This window comes from Cladosporium halotolerans (genome assembly GCF_011745625.1).
Source record: "Cladosporium halotolerans strain TM138-S3 chromosome Unknown Sca61, whole genome shotgun sequence".
Classification (NCBI taxonomy): Eukaryota; Fungi; Ascomycota; class Dothideomycetes; order Cladosporiales; family Cladosporiaceae; genus Cladosporium; species Cladosporium halotolerans.
The window spans coordinates 1-20,177 of NW_027191512.1; the positions used below are offsets into that span (position 1 = coordinate 1).

The 20,177-nt window shown below is 55.6% G+C and overlaps 8 protein-coding genes across 8 annotated transcripts; 5 read left to right on the plus strand and 3 right to left on the minus strand.

Annotated features, from left to right (window-relative positions):
- Window positions 1–1,032: 1,032 nt before the first annotated feature.
- WHR41_09042 (uncharacterized protein) lies at window positions 1,033–5,076 on the minus strand. The gene is made up of 3 exons (XM_069377646.1): window positions 4,806–5,076; window positions 1,644–4,752; window positions 1,033–1,569 (listed from the first exon to the last, which is right to left on the minus strand). Exons 1-2 carry the CDS (start codon window positions 4,834–4,836, stop codon window positions 1,865–1,867), a joined length of 2,919 nt encoding a protein of 972 aa, XP_069225293.1. The 5' UTR covers window positions 4,837–5,076; the 3' UTR covers window positions 1,033–1,569; window positions 1,644–1,864.
- Window positions 5,077–5,259: 183 nt separating this feature from the next.
- On the plus strand, window positions 5,260–6,408 carry WHR41_09043 (uncharacterized protein; the record flags this gene model as incomplete). The annotated part of the gene is made up of 1 exon (XM_069377647.1): window positions 5,260–6,408. One exon carries the CDS (start codon window positions 5,260–5,262, stop codon window positions 6,406–6,408), a length of 1,149 nt encoding a protein of 382 aa, XP_069225279.1.
- Window positions 6,409–6,528: 120 nt separating this feature from the next.
- Window positions 6,529–9,507, minus strand: WHR41_09044 (uncharacterized protein; the record flags this gene model as incomplete). Its single annotated transcript, XM_069377648.1, has 1 exon — window positions 6,529–9,507. One exon carries the CDS (start codon window positions 9,505–9,507, stop codon window positions 6,529–6,531), a length of 2,979 nt encoding a protein of 992 aa, XP_069225291.1.
- Window positions 9,508–10,158: 651 nt separating this feature from the next.
- On the plus strand, window positions 10,159–12,223 carry WHR41_09045 (uncharacterized protein). The gene is made up of 2 exons (XM_069377649.1): window positions 10,159–11,642; window positions 11,696–12,223. The coding sequence occupies exons 1-2, from the start codon at window positions 10,292–10,294 to the stop codon at window positions 12,058–12,060; spliced, it is 1,716 nt and encodes a 571-aa protein (XP_069225298.1). The 5' UTR covers window positions 10,159–10,291; the 3' UTR covers window positions 12,061–12,223.
- A 544-nt stretch (window positions 12,224–12,767) lies between these two features.
- Window positions 12,768–13,927, plus strand: WHR41_09046 (uncharacterized protein; the record flags this gene model as incomplete). Its single annotated transcript, XM_069377650.1, has 2 exons — window positions 12,768–12,876; window positions 12,932–13,927. The coding sequence occupies exons 1-2, from the start codon at window positions 12,817–12,819 to the stop codon at window positions 13,925–13,927; spliced, it is 1,056 nt and encodes a 351-aa protein (XP_069225292.1). The 5' UTR covers window positions 12,768–12,816.
- A 1,459-nt stretch (window positions 13,928–15,386) lies between these two features.
- Window positions 15,387–17,387, plus strand: WHR41_09047 (uncharacterized protein). Its single transcript, XM_069377651.1, has 3 exons — window positions 15,387–16,702; window positions 16,758–16,866; window positions 16,926–17,387. Exons 1-3 carry the CDS (start codon window positions 15,474–15,476, stop codon window positions 17,109–17,111), a joined length of 1,524 nt encoding a protein of 507 aa, XP_069225278.1. The 5' UTR covers window positions 15,387–15,473; the 3' UTR covers window positions 17,112–17,387.
- A 152-nt stretch (window positions 17,388–17,539) lies between these two features.
- WHR41_09048 (uncharacterized protein) lies at window positions 17,540–18,844 on the plus strand (the record flags this gene model as incomplete). Its single annotated transcript, XM_069377652.1, has 1 exon — window positions 17,540–18,844. The coding sequence occupies one exon, from the start codon at window positions 17,540–17,542 to the stop codon at window positions 18,842–18,844; it is 1,305 nt and encodes a 434-aa protein (XP_069225290.1).
- A 299-nt stretch (window positions 18,845–19,143) lies between these two features.
- Window positions 19,144–19,772, minus strand: WHR41_09049 (uncharacterized protein; the record flags this gene model as incomplete). The annotated part of the gene is made up of 2 exons (XM_069377653.1): window positions 19,144–19,373; window positions 19,532–19,772. 2 exons carry the CDS (start codon window positions 19,770–19,772, stop codon window positions 19,144–19,146), a joined length of 471 nt encoding a protein of 156 aa, XP_069225289.1.
- Window positions 19,773–20,177: the final 405 nt, after the last annotated feature.

A 20,177-nucleotide genomic window follows, 5' to 3' on the forward strand; every position in this document is an offset into this window, starting at 1 on the left:
CCGCCTTAGGGTTAGTAGGAGATCAGTGTTCTCCTCCGTTGCCTTTTGGCGAGGGTTAGTAGGAGATCAGTGTTCTCCTCCGTTGCCTTTTGGCGAGGTCGAGCACTCTTGACGGGCAAACTTTCTTCGCCTCGATTTGCAGAATCCTATTTCAAAACCGTGTAAGCTTTCACAGAGCACCACAGATGGCCTGGGAGCATGTGGATGCCTGCCTTCATCAAAGGCTTTGTCTGTGTGCGTTAGCTGGAGAGGAGAAATTCGCAGGCCTTTGTTCCCAACTAGCGAATACAAAAAAACAATGCGTTGCTCAGTCCGAGGTCTTACAATAATGGCCAATAAAACGACGCCCGGTTCCAGTCATTCGATCGGTTCCTAACTTTTCGACTCTACAGATGATCCAGCAGGGAAGAATCGACGGTGACCATCAAAACATGAGCAACAACAACCAAAGCAGTAACGCCTCCATCGCTCAGGTGGGCGGTGGGAGCGCGGATCGCCTTCCTGACTACACCGCTCATCCTTCCTCAGCCTTGACTCCCCAGGAAAAGGCACCCCTTACCGATCCGTCGCTGCTTGTCGGCGAGACACTTCTTCAACTCGCTGCTAATCACGCCACTAGCGATATCGCCCAGCACGCCAATGACCTCGCTGGTAAGCAGGTGGTGACCACCGACGCGCTCCGTGCCCGCATAGCGAATGCTTTGCTGGTTCGTGCCGCTCAGAGCGGCAGACGCGTCAACGAAGTTAGGGGCGAATGGACGGACATTAGAAAGAAGAATGGCATTTCAGGCAGGAAGAGGACGGTTTCAGAGCAGAAGGCTGCCAATGGCGTTGAGCGCGCAGTGGGAGAGGCTGAGAAGCAGAACACTGGATTTGCGAGGAATGATTTGAAGCTCTTGGCCAACCCCGATGCACTCTGGGGCGAGCAGCTTATTGAGCTGGCAGAGCGATACTCCCACAGGGACATCGCTGCGTCTTTGCCTATCAATCCAAAGACCCAGGTTCCGATTCTCACTGTGTCAGGTGTTAATTGGAGGCTGAGGAAGTCTTTGCAAGCTCGTGCTACGGCAACGAGTAGGTCGTTCGACGAGGTGAGAGATGAGTTCACGAAGGCCCGCAAGGCGAACGGTGTCCGCACATGGGATGTGCGGACTAGAACTTCGAGTAGGATTGCTTTGGGAGACCAGGGCTCTGCAATGACAGCGAAGGGTAGCTCTTCCAGAGAATTCGCAGGGGATGCGGGATCCGAGCTGATGGATGGTGGCGGGGAGATGGAGCAAGACTACAACAAGAAGGTGAAGAACCTCGTGGGCGCTACTCTTCAGGTCCTTCTGCTTCTGAGGTGTATGCTGCCGACGCCTTACTCGTTCTTTCCGACGATCCAGAGGTGATTGAAGCGGCTAGTATCCTTCTGACCATGGTCAGCGATGATCGCGCTTCTGTCATGCAGGACTCCGAGGAAATCACAATGGGAGACGCGGACACCGAAGCTTGAGGAATGCCGGGCAATCGAAGACGATTCAGATGGCCTTGCTCACGGGTACGAGGGAAGAAACCCTTGCGATTGGTCTTTTGATTTGGTTAGTAGGGGTTTGGCTTAGCGTATGCAATTGTTTCTGTTTTGAGTTTTCGGTCACGCTTACGTTTGCAATGTTCAAGTATGGTGAGACTGAGTGATGATAGTCCTGGCGCGTCCAGTGTTGGGTGGTAAAGTTGGCGACGAGAAGCTGAGAGCCGAGACGATGTTCCCCTTCACTCTAATACGTTTTGGGTGGCACAGGCACTTGGTCAATTGATTGCAGTGGTAGAATGTTCATACAAATCTTTCCTTCCATCGTCAGTGTGTTCAAAACTTCATACTCCTTCATTTTCTTTGTCCTTCCTTCTGCACGACTCCGTTGAGGAACCCAAGCAAGAAGTCCTTCTGCTCTGTTGGCGTAGCGTGTCCGCTTCCACTGCCGCTTGCCATGCTGCCCAGCCGCGATCTCGGCTGCTCCTGCGGCCCGGACTTGCCATGGCGCATCGCGTGCGGCGATCCGAGATTGAAAGGAGAGATAGGCGATTCAATCGATGGACTCGGGGCGTGGTTCGGTTTCTTGAACAGGTCGAGGAGGGCGTTTTGCGGCGGATGAGAAATGATGGGCGGAGGTGCAGGAGTTCTAGGCTTGCTAGGCCGTTGCGCAGGTTGTAATGCAGGTGCCGCAGGCGGCTCAGGACTTGGCTTTTGACTGGCTCGTTGCGCAGGAGCAGAAGAGTTCAGTAAGTTGAGAAGGGTGTTGTTGTTTGTGGTGGCCGGCGCCTGCGGGCTACAAGGCGCAGGAGGCGAATTCAAACCTGCGGATGGTAACTCTTCACGTGGCGCCTGCGGAACTGAGGGCGACTTGCTGAACAAGGCCAGGAGCTGGTCACGTTTGCCGGTGCCATCTCCGCTTGACTCGCCGCCAGTGGCGTCTATGTCGACAGTGGGCGAAGCGACGGGTAATTCACCGCCATCTTGCCTTTTAAGTAGCTGAGGCTGAAAGGGTTGCCTTGGCGAGCCTGAAGCTGCGGATCCAGACCTTTCTTTAGCGGACCCGGGTCTGGCAAGAATGGTCATGTGGACAGGTGGTTCGTTGGCCTTCGTTCTCGCCTGCCGAGCAGGTGACGGGGAAGCTCCTTTCTTGTCTCGGGGGCCGCGTCCTGAGCCTTGTCGAGCACCCGAACGTTGCATTATCTGCTTTGCCGGAGCGACCGGCACGTCCTTGCGCTTGGACTCACTGGAACCATTGGGGGGTCGTGTCTCTAGCACGTTTGCAGTGGGCTGCGGACTTGAGAGTGCAGGTGGCTGCGGAGGAGCGAGAGCTTCAAGCTGAGCAGATGATGTTGCATCCTTCGGCGCAATAGGAGGCGCCTGCATCGTATTCGGAGCGGCCGGAGTCATCTGCAAGGGCACTGTAGGGGAATGCTGAGAAGGCCTCTTCGCTTTGAAGTTGAGCGGAAGCGACCTGGTGATTTCATTCAACGTCGGTCGCCTTTCTTGCAATGGAGCAGGTGCGGCCGTCAACTCGTCAGGAGCGGGAGACACAATAGCCTGCTCAGCTCGAGGATCTTGTGGCGTCTGAACGGGCTCTGGTGCCGGGCCGGGTTTGAAAAGGCCAAGCAGCGCGCTCTGATGGGCACTACCCGATCTCGGTGCGGCGTTGGAGCTGACTGGCTGGGGTTCCGACTTCTGACCGGTTTTGAAAGCGTCCAGCAACTTGATGGACTGTGCCGTAAGCTTGGGAGGCGGCAATTGGGAAGCGTTGGGCGCAGAAGGACCAGAAGCAATTGCTCCATGTTGACCCTGGACCTGGAACTCTCCAGAAGAAGAGGCTTGCCGTGGCTGAAAGTTTGTCTGAGCAGGTTGAGATGGATATACATGTTGCTGTTGCATATTCGGTTGGCTGAGACCCCCGGCTGCATGAGGATAAGGCTGCGCAGATGGAACCGGCGGGATGCGTGATTGAAGGTGCTGGGGCCCCGAGTGTTGTATCTGAGGCGCCAAACCGTTGAGCCCAGGCATGCGGTTGCTGTTGGCGGGTTGTCCAAAGCTGGGAGGTGGAGCAGACATGGTTGGATATTGGTTGGGTTGAGGCATCCCAGGCTGAGTGATCGGAAACTGTGGCGGTGGAGGCTGATGACCACCCGGTGGTTGTCTTGGGTGCCGAGGGTGCGGTGACTCTGGTTGCGAGGGCATGAATGCGTTGAGCTGATCCAATGGTGTCTGCGGAGGCGGCCCAGTCTGCTGACCTGGGGCGCTTCCTTGCAGCATTGCAAGTAGGTTGTTCGCCTGAGATGTCTGCGGAAGAGAAGGAGTCTGGTGCACAGTCGCAGGACTCGGGCCACCGATGTACAGCAGTCTCTTTAGCTCTTCCGAGTGGTCTGCGGCCGGCGCAGGCACGTTGGCTTGCTGCGCGTAAAATAATGGTTGCTCACCTACAGCCTGCGGCGCATCGAGGCCATGCGCGATCAGCTGCTCTTCAGTGTGCAAAATGGCCTCGTCCTTCCTCTTCTGCTGGCCAATCCATTTCTTGATGTGGTTCATGAACGGAGCTACCATGTAGAATTTGTTCGTGTTGCCGCCTTCTCCGTCGTTCCTGCTCCTTTTGGCGAAGCCTGGAAGGTCGCGCAAGTTGTACCATTGAATCTTGCTGATCTCTTTCCGCGTCTTGGGCTCAAAGACCGTTTCGAGAGGCACATCGCGAAACACGAACATCCGCATGTGCTGCTCCCTCATGGTGATATCAATGTGCTTGGCGTCCTGCTCGTTCTCCGGCACCAGACCTGCGGCGCGGATGTCGAAACCGGTCTCTTCCCAGACTTCACGAATCGTGCAATCGAGATCTTTCTCATCCTTGTTGATTTTGCCACGTGGGAAACTCCAAGACGCGCCTTTCTTCCAACCCTTGACAAGTACGACGCGCTCCATGGTCTCATCGAGAAGGATTGCGCCGCGCACAGGCACTCGCACTTTGTAAGCCAGGAATTCCTCGTACGCTGCGAGGTGCTGCTCGCTGGTGAAGCCGCTGAGGAGCGGACAGTGCTGGAAAAGCTGCAAGCAGAATTGACGGAGATGCATGCCCGGCAGAGGACGCCCGATGGCAGCAGCCAGCGGACGAACGAAGTCTTCATAGTACCATTGGGCTTCTTCAACTTGGAAACATAGCCGTGGAATGCTTTCGAGTTCGGATTTGGGTAAGTTAAGTAGGAAGCGTACGCTGAGGTCGTCAAACCCTGGGCCATTGTCAGCACTTGTGCGAACTACTTCCAGACATGCCGCAACGCACAATCAGCTAGCCCCATCCTCGCTTCTGCCATGCTGTCCAGTATCGCGAGGTGAGAGCTGAAGCATTTCTGAGCTGAGTGGGAGCGATCGAGGCTGCCGGGAGAAGCAGCCGGAGAAGCACACGACTTCAGAAGACCTTGGCGAAAGTCTTCTGCCAGGAGCGAGTAGGGTTTGTGGTGCGCCGATGCGTGAGGCGATGGGCGGTAACAATATTGTGGTGGAGTGAGTGGTTGTAGTCCTGAGCAAGCAACTGCCGTGGTTGCTTCATCACACGCGCGCCAGCGGGTTTGGAGCTCGAGCACCCGCGCACGAATGATCAGGCCCCCGGTGGATGAAGCAAGGTGCGGACCGCAACCGGCCGCTCCCAGCCCCGCGCGCCAGCGAGGCTCAAATCGCCGCCTGCAAGGCATTTCTGGACCGTTGACCGCCGGGCTCATGCCACGCTACTTCCCACGATGGCCAACGAAGATGTGAAGCAATACATCGACTCGGCGCACGACTTCTATGAGCTTCTGGGCGTGCAGCCCACCAGCGGCGAGAAGGAGCTGCGCAGTGCCTGGCGCAAAACCGCACTCAAGTATCACCCGGACAAGGTCGGCGCGAACCAGGAGGCCCTCGACAAGTTCCACCTTTTGCAAATCGCCTACGATGTGCTCAGCAATGCGACAACAAAGGAGCTGTACGACAATGCGCGCCGCGCAAGGGAGGAGAAGGCGCTGCGCCAGGAGGCCTTTGGCGCAAGGCGGAAGACGATGATCGATGAGCTGGAAAGAAGGGAGAGTGGTGCCCTGAAGAGGAAGCGAGACGAGCTGGACGAGCAGGAGAAATTTGAGAGGGAGCTTGCGAGGTTAGCCGCAGACGGCAAGAGGAGAAGGGAGGCGAGGGCAGAGGAGCTGAGACGTGAGGCCGAGGCGGAAATGAAGAAGGAGGAGGAGGAGCAGCGCCAACACAACACTCCGGTCGCAGCCACGAACGGGCAGGTAGAGGAGATGGATCGATCTGTGCGGCTGCGATTCCCCAAGAATGAGGAAACGGAGCATCTTGACCGCGACAGCGTACAAGAGCTTTTGTCGCGCTTCGGCAAGATCGAATACACCATTCTTCGCGACAAAAAGGTCAAGCTGCCTGGAGAGAAGCACCGAGCAACCTACTACACAGTCCTCGTCGTTTTCGTCAGCATCGTCGGGGCGCACGCGATGGTCTCAGATTTCGACAAGGTCAAGAAGGAGGACAAGCGCTTCGCCGTCTTTGAGGAAGTCAACTGGGCAAGCGGCACCGAACCACAGTGCGTACCGAAAGCAGCGCCTCGCGGACCGAGCCCAGAGCAGGCGACGACACAATCAAATCCCAGCGCGAGCGCTACGCCAGAGACGCCGCGGGCGAAATTCAACGCATCGCTCAACGGTGAGCCCGGGCTGCGTAAAGTCCCTTCCTTTGGCTCTTTCAAGGCCACGCCTACGTCAAAACAAACGAACGGGTTTGCCAGCGCCACGAACAGTCCCTCCATGGACGAATTTACGATGATGCGGCTGAAGAATGCTGAGAAACGCCGCTTGGAAGAGAAGATCAGGCGAGAAGAGGCGGAGGCGGCGGGTGAGAAGTGATCATGAGAGCCGCCCTCCTTCACCCTTCAATACTATTTAATCAGTGATACCCCTTTCGATGATTGCCTAGCTAGGTCGATTTTACGTATTAGTATAATACCGAAGCGCATTGCGCGCTACTCAGGCAGCAAATGCTTGCTCGTCACATCTGTCTCCTTCTCTCCAGCAATCTGCGATCCACCCAAGCATGACCAAGTGAGGCATCTTCGGCCGCTCGGCACACGACCTTTTGAGCTTATCGATGCCCTGATTGCCCTTCGCGACAAACACATGCGTGACTTTCGGATCCTCGAAGTCATCCGTCAGCTCGCCGCCAGCGAAAACGAACATGCGCCTCGCCGCCTCGTCAAGATCCTCGAAATAGGCCTTCAGCCCGTGGAACATGAAGCCCCTGCCCAATATCTCCTGACCCAGGCCGATCATCTCGTCCAGGACTTTTCTCGCTCTCACGCTGCTGGCTGAGTCTGCGTCCATTTTCGCAAACAAAGAGGCCAGCTCGTGAGTCTCCAGATCGCGGAAATAGCTATCGCCGTGCCCGTCGACATGGCTCGCCCACCTTTCCGCGTCTTCGTCTTTGGCGAAATAGGCGTGTCGACCCAGTTCTACCGGCAGCGGCGGAATTTCCTTCTCTCCGAGATTCCCTAGCCGCGCCTCGTCCTTCTCGCTCTGCGCCACCTGATCGTACAACCACTGCGGCCGGATGATGCTCTTCTGAGCACGCTTCTGCACCGAAGCAACTTTGACCAGTTTTCTGTCCGCGATGCAGATCGTGTCTTCGCCTGTTTCAGATGCTACTACGGTCCCACCGTTCACTTTGATGAATGATTCGATCTCGGCCTTGGATTTCTTGAGAGGCTTCACAGCTTCGGTCATGACACAGAAGGCCATGTTGTGGAACACTTTCTTCGGCGGGCCGGCGAAAGCTGCACTCAGCTTCTGTCCTTTCTCCTCCTGGCCTTGAATGACGAGTCCTCGCTTGCGTTTCCGCGCTACAGATCGATTCTTGCGAGCGTCTTCGATCTTGAACTGTTTCTCTTTCCGCTCTTCCTCTACCCTCTCGCGCACAGCGCCGAACTCGAGCGCCGACAATGCTTGTTCCCAAGTTTTATCTGTGCGAATCCTCTTCAGCCGCGGGAACCGCAGCGTCTTGCCGTAGCCAAACTGATCGGTCGTGTGCACAGATGCAGCCTTGACTTCCAGAACAATGGAGTCCTCTGGCTTGATCCACACATCGGGCCGCTCATACTGCAGCTTCGCGCCACCAAGGATGATCCAGTCTGTGGGAGGCGAGCGATAGTCCCACTCAATCCATTTGCCGTCGGTGCGGTGGCGTACTTCGGCGTAGTCGGCTGCGTTGAAGCCGCCGCCCACCTTGAAGAAGGAGAAGCACTTCTGCGGGTTGTTGCCTTGATCGATCTGGGCCTGGTCAATCCGCAGGCCGCAGAGGAAGCTACTCAACGCGCCGCCTCGTTTACCTGAGCCGAAGTAGCCACCAATTACAACGCAGTCCAATGCTTCGCCAAACTCGGTCATGTACTCCGGCTTGACTTTGATCCAATCGTCGTTGCGGTCGTTCAGCCGGTAAGCAGATCGGGGGTTCTTCAGGACAAGCCCTTCACTTTTGTCCGCTACGACTTCGCGGAGCTTGGGCTCGATCTGAGCTGCATCACGCGCTTCGTCGTAGGCATGAATCTCGAAGCGGCGGTGGACTGGTTGGACCGCTTTTTCTAGGGCCGCGCGACGGACACGCAGTGTGTGATTTGTAAGATCTTTGCCGTTGAGATAGATGCAGTCGAAAATGCGGTACACTGGTCGGCTTCCACCATCGAACGAGACTTGGGTGTTCTGTTCTGAGATTGCGGCTGTCTTGAGAGTGCCGAATGGGGAAATCTTATCGGTTTCCATGTTCCAGGTGATCATCTCGCCGTCGAGGATGATGCTCTGCACGCCCGTCTGGAACGCACCTTTCATGTGTTTCGTCAGAGAGCCGGAGGAATCTTCGAAGCTTTCGCCGTAGAGATATGTGTAATCTTTGGCTTTTCGCGACCAGAATCTGAAACGAAAACCTCCGGTAGTGTCATCGTCGCGGATCATGTGTAGCTGCATGCGTTCTCCGTCCAACTTCTCCTCGATCCAGAAGACATCGTCGTCGCCTTCTGGTCTCATCTTCTTGACCATCTGCTCCATCGAGCGCATTTGGAAGGCGGCCAGTTGGGGTTGAAAACATTCCATGATATGAATTCCTCGTTTGTCTCCCTCCAGCCGGACTTCCGCGTCGTAAAGCTCCCAACATACTCGGCGCAAGTTGCTGGAGATGTTGAACAGGTCTTCAGCATCGGGATGCCAGAGCTCGAGGATGGTCTTCTCGGTGGCCCCGATCTTCATCTGGCGTAAGATCATCCGGATGAGCCACATCAGCTCTTCGGCGTTCATGCGGTTGTAAAATCCTTCGAGGATGGGGCGTTGGTTCTCTTCTTTCTGCGCAACGCTTAGCCGGTCAAGTAACTCATTGACTTCGGCAATGGTCATGTCGCCGGGCGTAGTGCGCATGGGTCGCTTGCTGATGACCTCGAAGCAGCGACCGGCAAAGTCACCCGCCATCGCGCTCGATGATTTGAAGCCGGGGAGCTTCCAATGCAAGATGCTGTAGCCATCCTCACTATTTTTGTCGATCTTCATGATCTTGACGAGCAATTTGCCGATGGTCATCTCCTTTAGTCCGTACATGGCACGGTCACGGTCTTTCTCGGGTACGATGAGCCTGAAGGCAGGGAAGATGTCATTGCCGACGACCTTTCGCCATCGGGAGATGAAGCGTTCGATAATGCCTCTGCGAATGTCATTTGGAGACTTTACTTGAGGCCCCTGCCTGCGTCTGGCGTTGATTGCGCCGATAGGTCTCTTTTTGTTCTCTTGCAGTGGATTGAAGAGGGTGAGAAATAGGTCTGAGAAGGGAAGGGTCCTGGAGTGGTTGTGCGGACGGTTGGGGTATTTCTCGTCCAAGTCTTGCTCTGTCATGGCGCCATGTCCGTACATCATCTTTTCTTCACGCACCGCATCCTCGTCGATCATGGTCGTGTCGCCTTCCGTGTCGGACATGTTTCCGGATTATCAGGCGGATTGCGGGAATAGTGGTCACGGACGGTGCAAAAGCCGTCGGGTTGATCCATCAATGTCGGACGTCTCTGTGGTTGAAACACTCAATTCTCTCATGAGGCGAGAGGTGGTGGTTGACGCTGGCGCACGGCGCACAGCGCAGGCAGCAATGCCCACTGGGCTGGAGGAAGCAGCGGCTTTGGTGAGACGGGAGGTCACGGGATGTGGGCTTGCGTTCCGAACGTTCGTAAGTGAAGTTCCAGATCTGACTGGCATCTACTATTTGCTGTCTGATGTCCTCGCGACTTTCCGCAGCCGTATCCCAGCCGTATCTAGGTGCAGTGGTCCTGCGCAATGAATAAGCTATGCTGATTCACGTAGAGCGATCCTCCAGCGCCGCGGGTGTATATCACGTCGGTCTTCAGATATGATCTTTGCGGTGCGGATCAAGGTGTGGCATTTGGGAGAGGTGCTATTTTGGGAGGTGACAGTGGAGATGCAATCGCGGTAGTCTCAGGCCGCGAGGCCCGCGGAGGTGGCCAGCAAGGATGGAGCGCGGACAGGCGTTGCTGGCGGGGCTCGCGTCGTCACGGCATGGCAACCATCCCTGCAGCCTGCACCAACACACCCTGCCAGCAGCCACCAGCCCTCAGAACGACACGCCCGCGCTCGCCGCCCACCACCGCCCACCCCGGCCTGCGTCCCCCCCCCCCCCTCCCTCGCGCCGCCAGACTGGATACGATGCTCCCCCGGCACCGTCCAACCTCTGACTGCGGCTCTCTGCGGCATGGCAGGCGCACAGAGAAGCCCTTCGCGGGCTCCTTCTTCCGCCGGTAACAGAAACATGGACGACTCGGCAAACGGCGCCGCCCTGCTCGGCGCCCTCATGGCCTTCGGCGGGGCGTCCAAAACCAATGGCGACATGATCAGGAGCAGAGGAAACAGTCCCGGCACATCCGCTTCCAGCCTACGACGACCGCCGCCGAGCCGGATGACCAACACTTCTCCCTCGCCGTACCGACAGCCGACCGCCCTTGCTGCTGCCCGGATGTCTCCTGTACCTCCATTGAGACCCAATCACACCGGGGAAGCTGCATTGCAGCGAGTGCCGGCGGACAAACAACGTCCTGGTCCACCTCCTCTCAAACCCAAACCTCGAAGACTCTCCGAGCATCAGTTGAAACCTGCCTCGACCAGCCATATTCCTCCGAGTACATCATTCGTTGGCATAGTCGAAAACAACACCCTTCGCTCGCCCAAGTCAAAGCACGGCGCCAATGTTCCTCGAACGCCCTTCAGCGACATGGAAGTACGTGGTCAAGCCAAAGCTACACCACATGAAGGAAAAGACCAAGAGAGGGGTGACAAAGACGGCGCGCAACGTCAAGAAGGCAAAGGTGGTGCCCATACCGGAAGCAAAAGCCTCCCGACCGGTCAAAGTGTCCCTGCCAAGGTCCAAGGCAAACAGCAAACAGGCTACGGCGGTCCCCGTGGCAAAGAAGTCCAGGGAACGCCTGTTCGGAAAACCCAGAGAGACACTGGTACCGAGGCTGTGATCTCCGATGGGGAGTCCTCGCAAGAATACGTATCTGCTTCTGAAGATACTGCGCCGAGTCCAGCTACCCAGCGCAAGCAGAAGCCCGACGCCGTCTCTCAGCAATCACCCGGCTCCTTGCCTTCGAGATCCCCGCTTTCTCATGCTCCTCAACTCTATCCTAATGGCACGTCCCAACCCGTCGACATTGCCCGCAGACCTAGAACTTCTGACTCCTCCGCGAGATCAACATCCTCCCATTCCAATCCAAGCATCAGCGCCACTTACCATCAGCTCTACCCGCGAAGGACGACCCCGCTTACCCTTGGAGATGATCTGGCCAACGCCATGGTCGCTTCAAGTTTGGCGACATCCAGAGCAAGCTCGCCACATAGGCTTGCTCCTCCTGTACCTCAGCCCCGGCGTCCCAGCCACTTGTCGCCCTGGCGCTCCCGCACCCCGAGCCCAACCAAAGCGAAAGGCATGCGTCACACCCTTCGTGAGCCCGAGTCTTCCTCCGAGAGCGATACAGAGCAGCACCCATACGGCAAGCACAAGAAAAAACGTCACCTTCGTCCCAAGCACCCCAACAAACATCATGAAGGTATGCTGTCAATCTGTCCAGTTCCGCAACTCATGTGCTAATCAACTATCCAGGCGATCGGAAGCGCTGGCGCGACGCCGTAACCGAGCGCGAACGCAAGCGCTACGAAGCCCTCTTCGCATCGAATCGTGGCTTACTTCTCGCCCCCAGCCAGCAGAGCCACATCTCGCCCATCGTCGTCCGCGATCTCTGGATCCGTTCCCGCCTGCCACTGTCCGAGCTCGAATACATCTGGAACCTTGTTGCGCCACACAACGACGCGCCTGCGGCCTTCCTGAGTAAGGAAGAATTCGTTGTCGGCCTGTGGCTCATTGATCAGAGGCTCAAGGGAAGGAAGCTGCCTGTAAAGGTCTCAGAGACGGTGTGGGCGAGTGTTCGAGGACTGCAGGGAATCAAGATCAAGAAATTCTCGGGTTGAAGCTCAATGAATTTCCGGACCTGTCCTGTGCTGTGTTGGGGCGCTTCGTCGTGGCTGCCATGGTGAAGGGGTTTTCTTTGTTCTTTCATCTTCTTTGTTTTCCTGCACAGCGAGAGATACCCTATGTTCGAGCTTTTGGCCTGTATGAAATCTTTCCCACCTATGCTGGCTTTCTGCTTTTGGTCTTAATGCAGACCCATCATCAAGCAAATATCAAAATTACCCGGCTCAGCATTGTCATTTACAATCCTTCACTCTACTTGCATCGTCAAAGCGAATCAATGTCTGCCGTGCGCAGATTCCGCACACATGATGATGTCCAGTGACGAGCGCTGTAGCTTTAAGGTCGGTCTTCTCGGCCGTAGTTTGTATAAGCGAGATTAGGCTTCCCGGCCGTACTCCAACACCGCTGTTTCATGATTGGTTGGTGACGAAAGCAATTGATGTAGACAACCTGAGTAGCATCGGCCGTACGCAGGATGCGATTGTAGATTCATCGTTTATTGGGTAGAGCTTTCGGGACTGTTAATGGTGCCTATTTGCGATGACTTTTAGCCGTGCCACAACGGCACAGCTATCTGGAACCTCTCGATGGGGCTGCAAATGGCATCGGGCGGGTTAGTATTTAATCGCCGTTAATGCGCGGGTCGAATCTCTTCTGTTACTTGCCGCATTGGATTCGATCACTGCTTTCGTGGTCTTTGCAAGTATTCATCAACTTCGATATATCTAATAGATCACAGCAAGCTCGAAGCCATGCTGTTGTCAATTCAGGAGCTCGAAGCATCATGCGTTCCCCTGCCAGAAGTCACTCAGGTGAGATCTCTGTCTTTTTCCTCACAAACAAGGTGATTCCTCTGACGATCCGAAGTTCTTTGCAGAAAACCCACACCGACCCGCTGACTGGAACGATGTCGCCTCCGTCAGAACCAGCATGTCTGCCGCCGTCGCCGCTTTCAACGCAACACTTCCTCCTGCCCCTGACATCGTTGAGTCCGAGATCACCATTGCAATGCGCGACGGCTACCTTTCCACTGCAAAAGTCCGTAAACCTCTGTCGCCTCCTCGGGATGCCTCCTCGCCTCTCATCATCCTGGCCTTCGGCGGTGGCTTCATTGCCGGCGACCGGCACCAGATGGCGGTTGAAGCTCGCGCCTTCGTCCGTCTGTTCGACGCTGTAGTCGTCAACATCTCCTACCGTCTCGCGCCCGAGAACAAGTTTCCAGTCGGGTGGGACGACGCATGGGACTCGATCAGGTGGGCCGTGGCGAACGGTTCGAGCCTTGGAGCAGATCCCCAGAGCGGGGTGATACTGGGTGGCACCAGTGCTGGTGCGAACTTAGCAGCGGTTTGTGCGCGGAGGGCGCAGGTGGAGAAGCTGGAGAGTGAGATCACGGGCGTGTGGCTGAATGTGCCGAGTGTGTTGCCTCGACATTGCGTGCCAGAGCGGTGGAGGGAGAGGCACGTTTCGATGCAGCAGAATGAGAACGCGGGTGTTTTTCCTGCGCATGCGCTCAGGAGTGTTAACCGACACTGTGGTTGGGATGAGGACTCGCCATGGCGGTCACCGGTCAATTCGAACCATCCGTTGAAGGGCCTGCCGAAGACGTTCATTCAAGTTGATGGCATGGACTGTCTTCGAGATGACGGGCTGCTTTATGATGAATTGCTTAAAAGGGTGGGCGTGGAGTCCAGATGTGTGCTATACCCAGGATGCCCGCATGCGCATGCTACTTTTCTGCCAGGCACTCAAGTGGCGGCGAAGGCACTGGTGGACGTGATGCAGGGAGTTGGGTGGATGTTGAGCAAAACAATCCTGGCGGATGAGGCTAGAAAAGCTTTGGACCTGCCTTCAGATTCATGCTAAGCGATCGAGTTGATGGATCGTATTCAATTGGGGTCGGCAACGGGAGCTTTGCTCGACACATTCTGAGGCCGATGGAGCCTGATGGGGAAGATTGAGGACCAGCAAATGCGATTATTTTATGTTTGTTCGTTGACATCCAGTAGCCTGAGCCTCATGCTGCTTGATTGGGTCGCAAGGATGTGTTGGAGACATGAGGTCGTCGCTCCCCTCTTTACCTTGCATCTTGTGGCTTCCGCGGGCGATCAAAGCCTTGGCGCGCGAACGAGCCTTCAGCGTTGATACTGATTTCACAATCATCTTGACATACAAACGAGACGGTACCGGAGCCATCCCAGCAATGACTGGACGTGGGAGACAGACTCCGCTCGTCAAGCGTCCAACCACACCGCCAGCCTCGGACTCGCTGCTGGTGGATAAGCATAAGCTATTCTCTGTGCGATCCATTGGCCCTGGTGCAGATACGGAGATCAAATCTAAGATTCGCTCTCTTCAGGTACTCAAAAGAATTGCGCCCTTGTTTTGTGGCAGCGAAATGCCAGATCGCATACTTGATGCAATAGAAAATGAACACAGGATGGAGCATTGGTCGGGCGATGAGCTTCGCAAGGACCCCACATGGGGATTCTGCGTGTTTGTCACTTCATTCACGCAAGCCTCCGTCGAAGGATTCCCTCGCGCCCTCTAGAACTGGGTCAAGGTACAGCAGAGACAGTTGCGGTCTTTCGAGCCATCCGTATACGACGAGGAGCTTTGCAGGCGGTTTAAGCTCGATGTCATATCCGTCCAGGATCACGAAGGTGCTTCGGACGACCGCATCCGCGAGGAATTTCGCGCGTTCATGAGAGGGTTGAGACTGAACTACGAGGACGACGAAGACATGCTGGGGCACCTCGCAGGCATGCGCGCGTGTCTCGTCCTGGATGCAAAGTCCATCGTCGAGCTGGCGGAGCTCACTGGAGACGAGAGGCTCAAAGATCTTGAGCGCGTGACTGTGCGGGCGATTGATTGTGGGTGGAAGAGAAAGACTATTGCTGATTCTGAGCACACCTACCGTGGCGTGGGCGATGTGTCGATCGTTGGCCTCGCCGATTTGTTTGACATCATCACGAAGGAAAGTGGGTTTATGGAAGGTTGCCATCCGATGAAAGGCATGCCTGAGTTTGACGAGTCGTATGAAGGCCGTTAATATCGTTATATGGAAGCGAGACTACGTGGTGTGTGTGCGTGTCTCGACCCATGCCGTCTTGGTGTGTAGCTGTCCACGACACGCAAAGGCGAAACTCACCGCCGACTGTGTGGACAACGAGTCGTGGCTGACTGCGGCGCCAGCGGAGGTGGCATGGAGCCTTGGAGCTTGGGTGAGCTGTTGAGGTACGTGGCAGCAATTGCTTATCGATAGCGGGGCCCGCAGCCACGAGGCCACGCCGCCCAAAACATCAGGGGCGCCAATGGCACAGCCAAATAATCATCCTCCAAGCTGAGCTGCACGCTACATCCAGCACCGCGCCCGCCACTCACTACCTGCGCCTCCGCCGCTGCCGCAAAGATGGGTGTTCAGGCTGATCTGGCGAAGGATATCCACTTCATCGAGACCCCCGCGGCTCAACCCTCCGCCTTTCCTGAGCAGGACTGCAACGTCCGCACCACCAAGTCTCCCGCCATCAAGAATGCTCCGCTCCCCGCTGAAGGCCCCGGCTTCAACACCTTCAATAACTGGGTGCTGCTTGCGGCCCTCATTGGTGCACCATGGTTCTTGAGCAGGCTTGTGGGTGGCGGCTTCAAGACCAAGATCTTCTTCGGCATCATCCTGCTCTTCCCCGTTCTCATCGTCGTCTGGACCATCACTAGCAGCTACAGCCCGCGTGTGGACGACAAAGCCAAGCTCCCCAACAGGCCCATTGAGGAGTACATCACCTTCAAGACCGATGCCCTCAAGCGTGACTATAGCGGCAGGAAGAAGGTCCCTCTCCAGGACTTCTCCGAGATGTACATCAATGGCGAAGCTGATACTAACGGCGACCTGCTCGACGTCCTGGAGTACCGCCACGACTGGTCTCACTTTGCTCTCACCTGGTCCTTCATGAAATTCCTCCTCGGCACCTTCGCCCGCGACGTCCTCCTTCACACCCGTGACCAGGACATGGAGCAGATCAGGCCCAACTACGACAGCGGCAACGACCACTACGCCTACTTCCTCGGCCCTCGCATGATTTACACCAGCGGTCTCATCTCTGACCCTTCTCGTGAGGAAACTCTCGAGGAGCTTCAGGACAACAAGATGGCTGCCGTCTGTGAGAAGATCGACCTTAAGGAGGGCGAGACCATGCTCGACATTGGCTGCGGCTGGGGAACCTTGGCCAAATTTGCCTCCCTCAACTACGGCGCGAAGGTCACCGGTGTCACTATCGCCGAGAAGGGTGCTGCGTACGCCACCGACGCTCTCCGCAGCGCGGGCATCACCGAGGACCAGAGCAACATCCTCTGCATGGACTACCGCGACATCCCCGAACAAAAGTTCAACAAGATCACTCAGCTCGAGATGGGTGAGCACGTTGGCGTCAAGAAGCTCACAGGATTTTTCCGCCAGTGCTACGACATGCTCGAGGACGATGGCGCCATGTACGTCCAGCTCTCTGGTCTGAGACAAGCCTGGCAGTACGAGGACTTCATCTGGGGAATCTACCTCAACAAGTACATCTTCCGCGGCGCTGACGCCTCTACTCCTCTCTGGAACTACACCCGCTCTCTGGAGAGGGCTGGCTTCGAGATCAAGGGGTAAGTGGATAAATGACAGTAGCCTAAATAAACGGCTTGAACTGACACGTCGTAGCATTGACACCGTCGGCGTTCACTACTCCGCCACGCTCTGGAGGTGGTACCGGAACTGGTGCGGCAACGCCGACACCATCAAGGCCAAGTACGGCCAGCGCTGGTTCAGGGTAAGTCCCGCTCACACCGCTCATCAGCATTCTCTCTCTCTGACAAGGTCTCTTTTTAGATTTGGGAACTCTTCCTTGCATGGTCTGTCATCGCCTCCCGCCAGGGCAGCGCCACCTGCTTCCAGATCGTCGTCGTTAAGAACCTGAACTCCACCCACCGCATTGATGGCATTGCTTCGCAGTTCGGTATCACTGGTGCTATTGCCAAGGCTAGGGCTGCTGGAAAAGGCTTCCTTCCGAAATAAGCGAGCTTGTTGATGCGAGGGGACACGACGCGGTTCAAAGCAGTCGGCTTGACGCGTGCTCGTGCAGCCACTGACAAGCGACTTGTCGCGAATTAAGTGAGGGCGTCGGTGGCGAGTAACTAGGGTGCTGTAAATGCGAGAGCTCTGCCGTGAGTGAGTATACACTAGATAAAATAACCTTACCCTGTCCGGATGCGGAGTCCGCCCGGCGGGAATGATGCACATAGACAGTTTATGCAAATACATGACTGACTACATGCGAAGGATTGCGATTAACTGGGGTTCCTGGTTTCACATGTGTGCCACGGCGGTCCTAGCGGCTGAGCGGCGTCGACATCTTTCGGTGTCTCGAGTTAGTGAAATGACCGCCACTAATAATACAAAAAGATTTCGTCTTTCCTTCTTCCTGTAGGATCGCGGCAAGGAACATGGACAAACATGTCACACTCGAATCATGCAGCCTCGGCGAGGTCCGGACTTGGGATTACGAAGAGATCTACGCCAGCCTCGTGGATCCAGACTCTGGATTCGATGAACCACTCCTGAGCGCAGCCGGAGAGGAAGACAGTTCCAGACTGCCGCTCCTGCTCCAAATAGCTCAGCTCCTTGACTCGGAAGACAGAGAAACTGTTTTGACCGAGAATCCTCCTCCAGATTTCGGCGGAGGACTTTGCCTGCGTAACCCTTTACTCCGGGCGATCGAGACAAAGCGCAGCGAGAATGTTAGGCTTCTGCTTGAGCTTGGCGCTGATCCGGATGGTGCTCTGAGGGAGACACAACTCTTCAATGCCAGGCTGTTGAGGCGCTTTACGACCATCCCATACATGCGCGGACCCGAACTTTGGAATCCTCCCACGGCTGAAGACGTCGGTTCGGTACCCCACGAGTTCATCCCTCTGACAGAAGACGAGCTACTCAAAAGGCGTGAAGAAGGGAGAGTCTCCACTTTCTGGGCTGAACCGCGTAAGACTCGTATTGAGGTTCCGCTTGAGAATGGGCTACTGAACTCAGTTGTCCAGGCATGGGCTTCGACTGCAGCTATCTTGAATCAAGTGAGAGATTCTGGTGCCGATATTAGTCACTGGCAAGGCTCTGTGGCGCATGAGCTTCTTCCTGAAGAAGACGAGCTGTCCCCGTCTGCGCTCGCCATATCGACTCCACTGCATTCGGCTATCGCAGTAGATGATATGGAAATGCTGCAGATACTCGTTGAGCGATTCGATGTAAACTCACGAGCGATGGTGTCTGGCAGCCTAGCTTTGACTCCTGTTCAGTATGCTGTCGCCATAGGTCGCATGGAAGCTTTCCGCATTCTGAGGGCGCATCGTGACGCCGACCTCAACCTTCTGACGCCTGTATCTGGTGTGGATCTCCTGCACATTGCAGTAGCCACGTTGGGGACGGAGATCCTTGACGCGCTCGCGGACGATGTGCCGGTGTCAAAGGTTCCAGCAACAGCTCTCGGCCATTCTTTACTCCACGTCGCATGCCTCCCTTACAAGAAGCAAGAAGTCCAGGCTTCGCCGAAGATCGTGGAGTCGATCCATGATACGAGAAACATGCATTGGACACGTTTTCGGTTGCCTGTGCCAGATCATCATAGGAGTCAACAATGCCGAGATCTTGACGATGAGACAAGTAGGCAGGCGGTGATATGCAAAAATTTAGTCGAGGAGTTGAGACCAGAGGAGCTACAAAGGCCCGATTACTGCGGCAATACTCCCCTTCACTAATTGGCTAGCGGACTATTCTCGGATGAAGAGCTCATCGTATGGATGCGAAGGAAAGATGGAGGCGGAGAGGTCTGGATGACGGCTTCAAATCGATGGGGTCATACACCACGAGATCTTTGGGAAGAGAATGAGATGTGGGCTGAGAAGGTCAAAGCGCCTTGCAGTCCAGCTAGTCGGGCTCGCACTGTCAGAGGAAGGGATGTTCCCAGAGGAGGAAGTCTGAGGGCTCGGGAGCCTAGAGGGACTTGGTGAACGCTGAACTGATAATATCTGACGTGGAATTACGCACTCAATACTAATTAGTCAAAATCCTGTTCGAGGAAGGTTTCTTCCTTCCTCTTCCTATGATGTTTGTAGTTTTGGCTCCGATGCTTATCCATCTGGACCTCTACATCGCGATGGACTGTCTCAACAACCCACTCTTTCGGCCAGGGCTTTCGACCAAGCTCCTCAACAAATGCGACGCTTCGATGCCTGCCACGTTCACAGTAGCAGCCCACAGTGAGCGAAATCTCCATTGTGGGGTTGTCTGTGATAACGTGCTTAGCAGTAGTTTGCCTTCCACCAGACTTGCTTGCTGTCTGCCAGGACGACCCAGACCCTTTGGATGGTTCCACGACTCAATCAAGACCACCTGTACTATACCTCATCTAGCCTCATCAATGACAAGTGCGTGCGGGGACTCACCAGAAGCGCTTGCGATTCGCTTTTCCATTTCCGCTCTGATGTCAGCTTCTGCTGTACCCAAAAGGTTGACAAATACGTCTTGGTGCAGCAAATGCTCTCTCAGACGTTTTGATCGACCATCGCATGCATCTCGGATATGTTTTGGCGGGTTTGTAACTCGTCGAAGGTCAAGCTTTAATGCCGGAGTTGGGGAGAGTGGAGGTGAATGAGCGTGCGAAAAGAGTAGGAGATGGACGGCCATCGATGCTGACTCCGGCGGATCGTGACAGAGATTCGAGTGATCCTTGGATGAGGAGTACTGAGCGGGTCTAGGCGATTTCGATCTGTAGACCACAATAGTGACAGTACAGATGTGTGAAACAATGTCCGATGACTCAATAAGCGGGGCAAGAGTTGAGGATCATCTGTACCTGAACCTAGCCAAAACAGGCCGTTCAGGTTCCTCATCTATCCTTTTCTTCCCAGAACCATGCAAAGTATTCGATTTAGTACGTTAACAAGCCACTCCGGCTTTGATGTACTCTAGAATCGCAGCACAGTAGTTCTACTGCACACTATCTTCAGTGTCAAAGTCTCCACAAGTGACTTGCCCATGCGGAGAAGGCATTTCTCAAAGCCGGTCACTCGGGAGCTGATGATGTTCTAT

Coding starts and splice junctions, on each gene's coding strand:
- WHR41_09042 (XM_069377646.1), bottom strand. CDS start 4,836: ATGGCAGAAGCGAGGATGGGGCTAGCTGATT. Junction 4,753..4,805: donor GAGGATGGGGCTAGCTGATT/GTGCGTTGCGGC, acceptor ACAATGGCCCAG/GGTTTGACGACCTCAGCGTA.
- WHR41_09045 (XM_069377649.1), top strand. CDS start 10,292: ATGGCAGGCGCACAGAGAAGCCCTTCGCGGGCTCCTTCTTCCGCCGGT. Junction 11,643..11,695: donor CCCCAACAAACATCATGAAG/GTATGCTGTCAA, acceptor TCAACTATCCAG/GCGATCGGAAGCGCTGGCGC.
- WHR41_09047 (XM_069377651.1), top strand. CDS start 15,474: ATGGGTGTTCAGGCTGATCTGGCGAAGGATATCCACTTCATCGAGACC. Junction 16,703..16,757: donor GCTGGCTTCGAGATCAAGGG/GTAAGTGGATAA, acceptor GACACGTCGTAG/CATTGACACCGTCGGCGTTC. Junction 16,867..16,925: donor ACGGCCAGCGCTGGTTCAGG/GTAAGTCCCGCT, acceptor GTCTCTTTTTAG/ATTTGGGAACTCTTCCTTGC.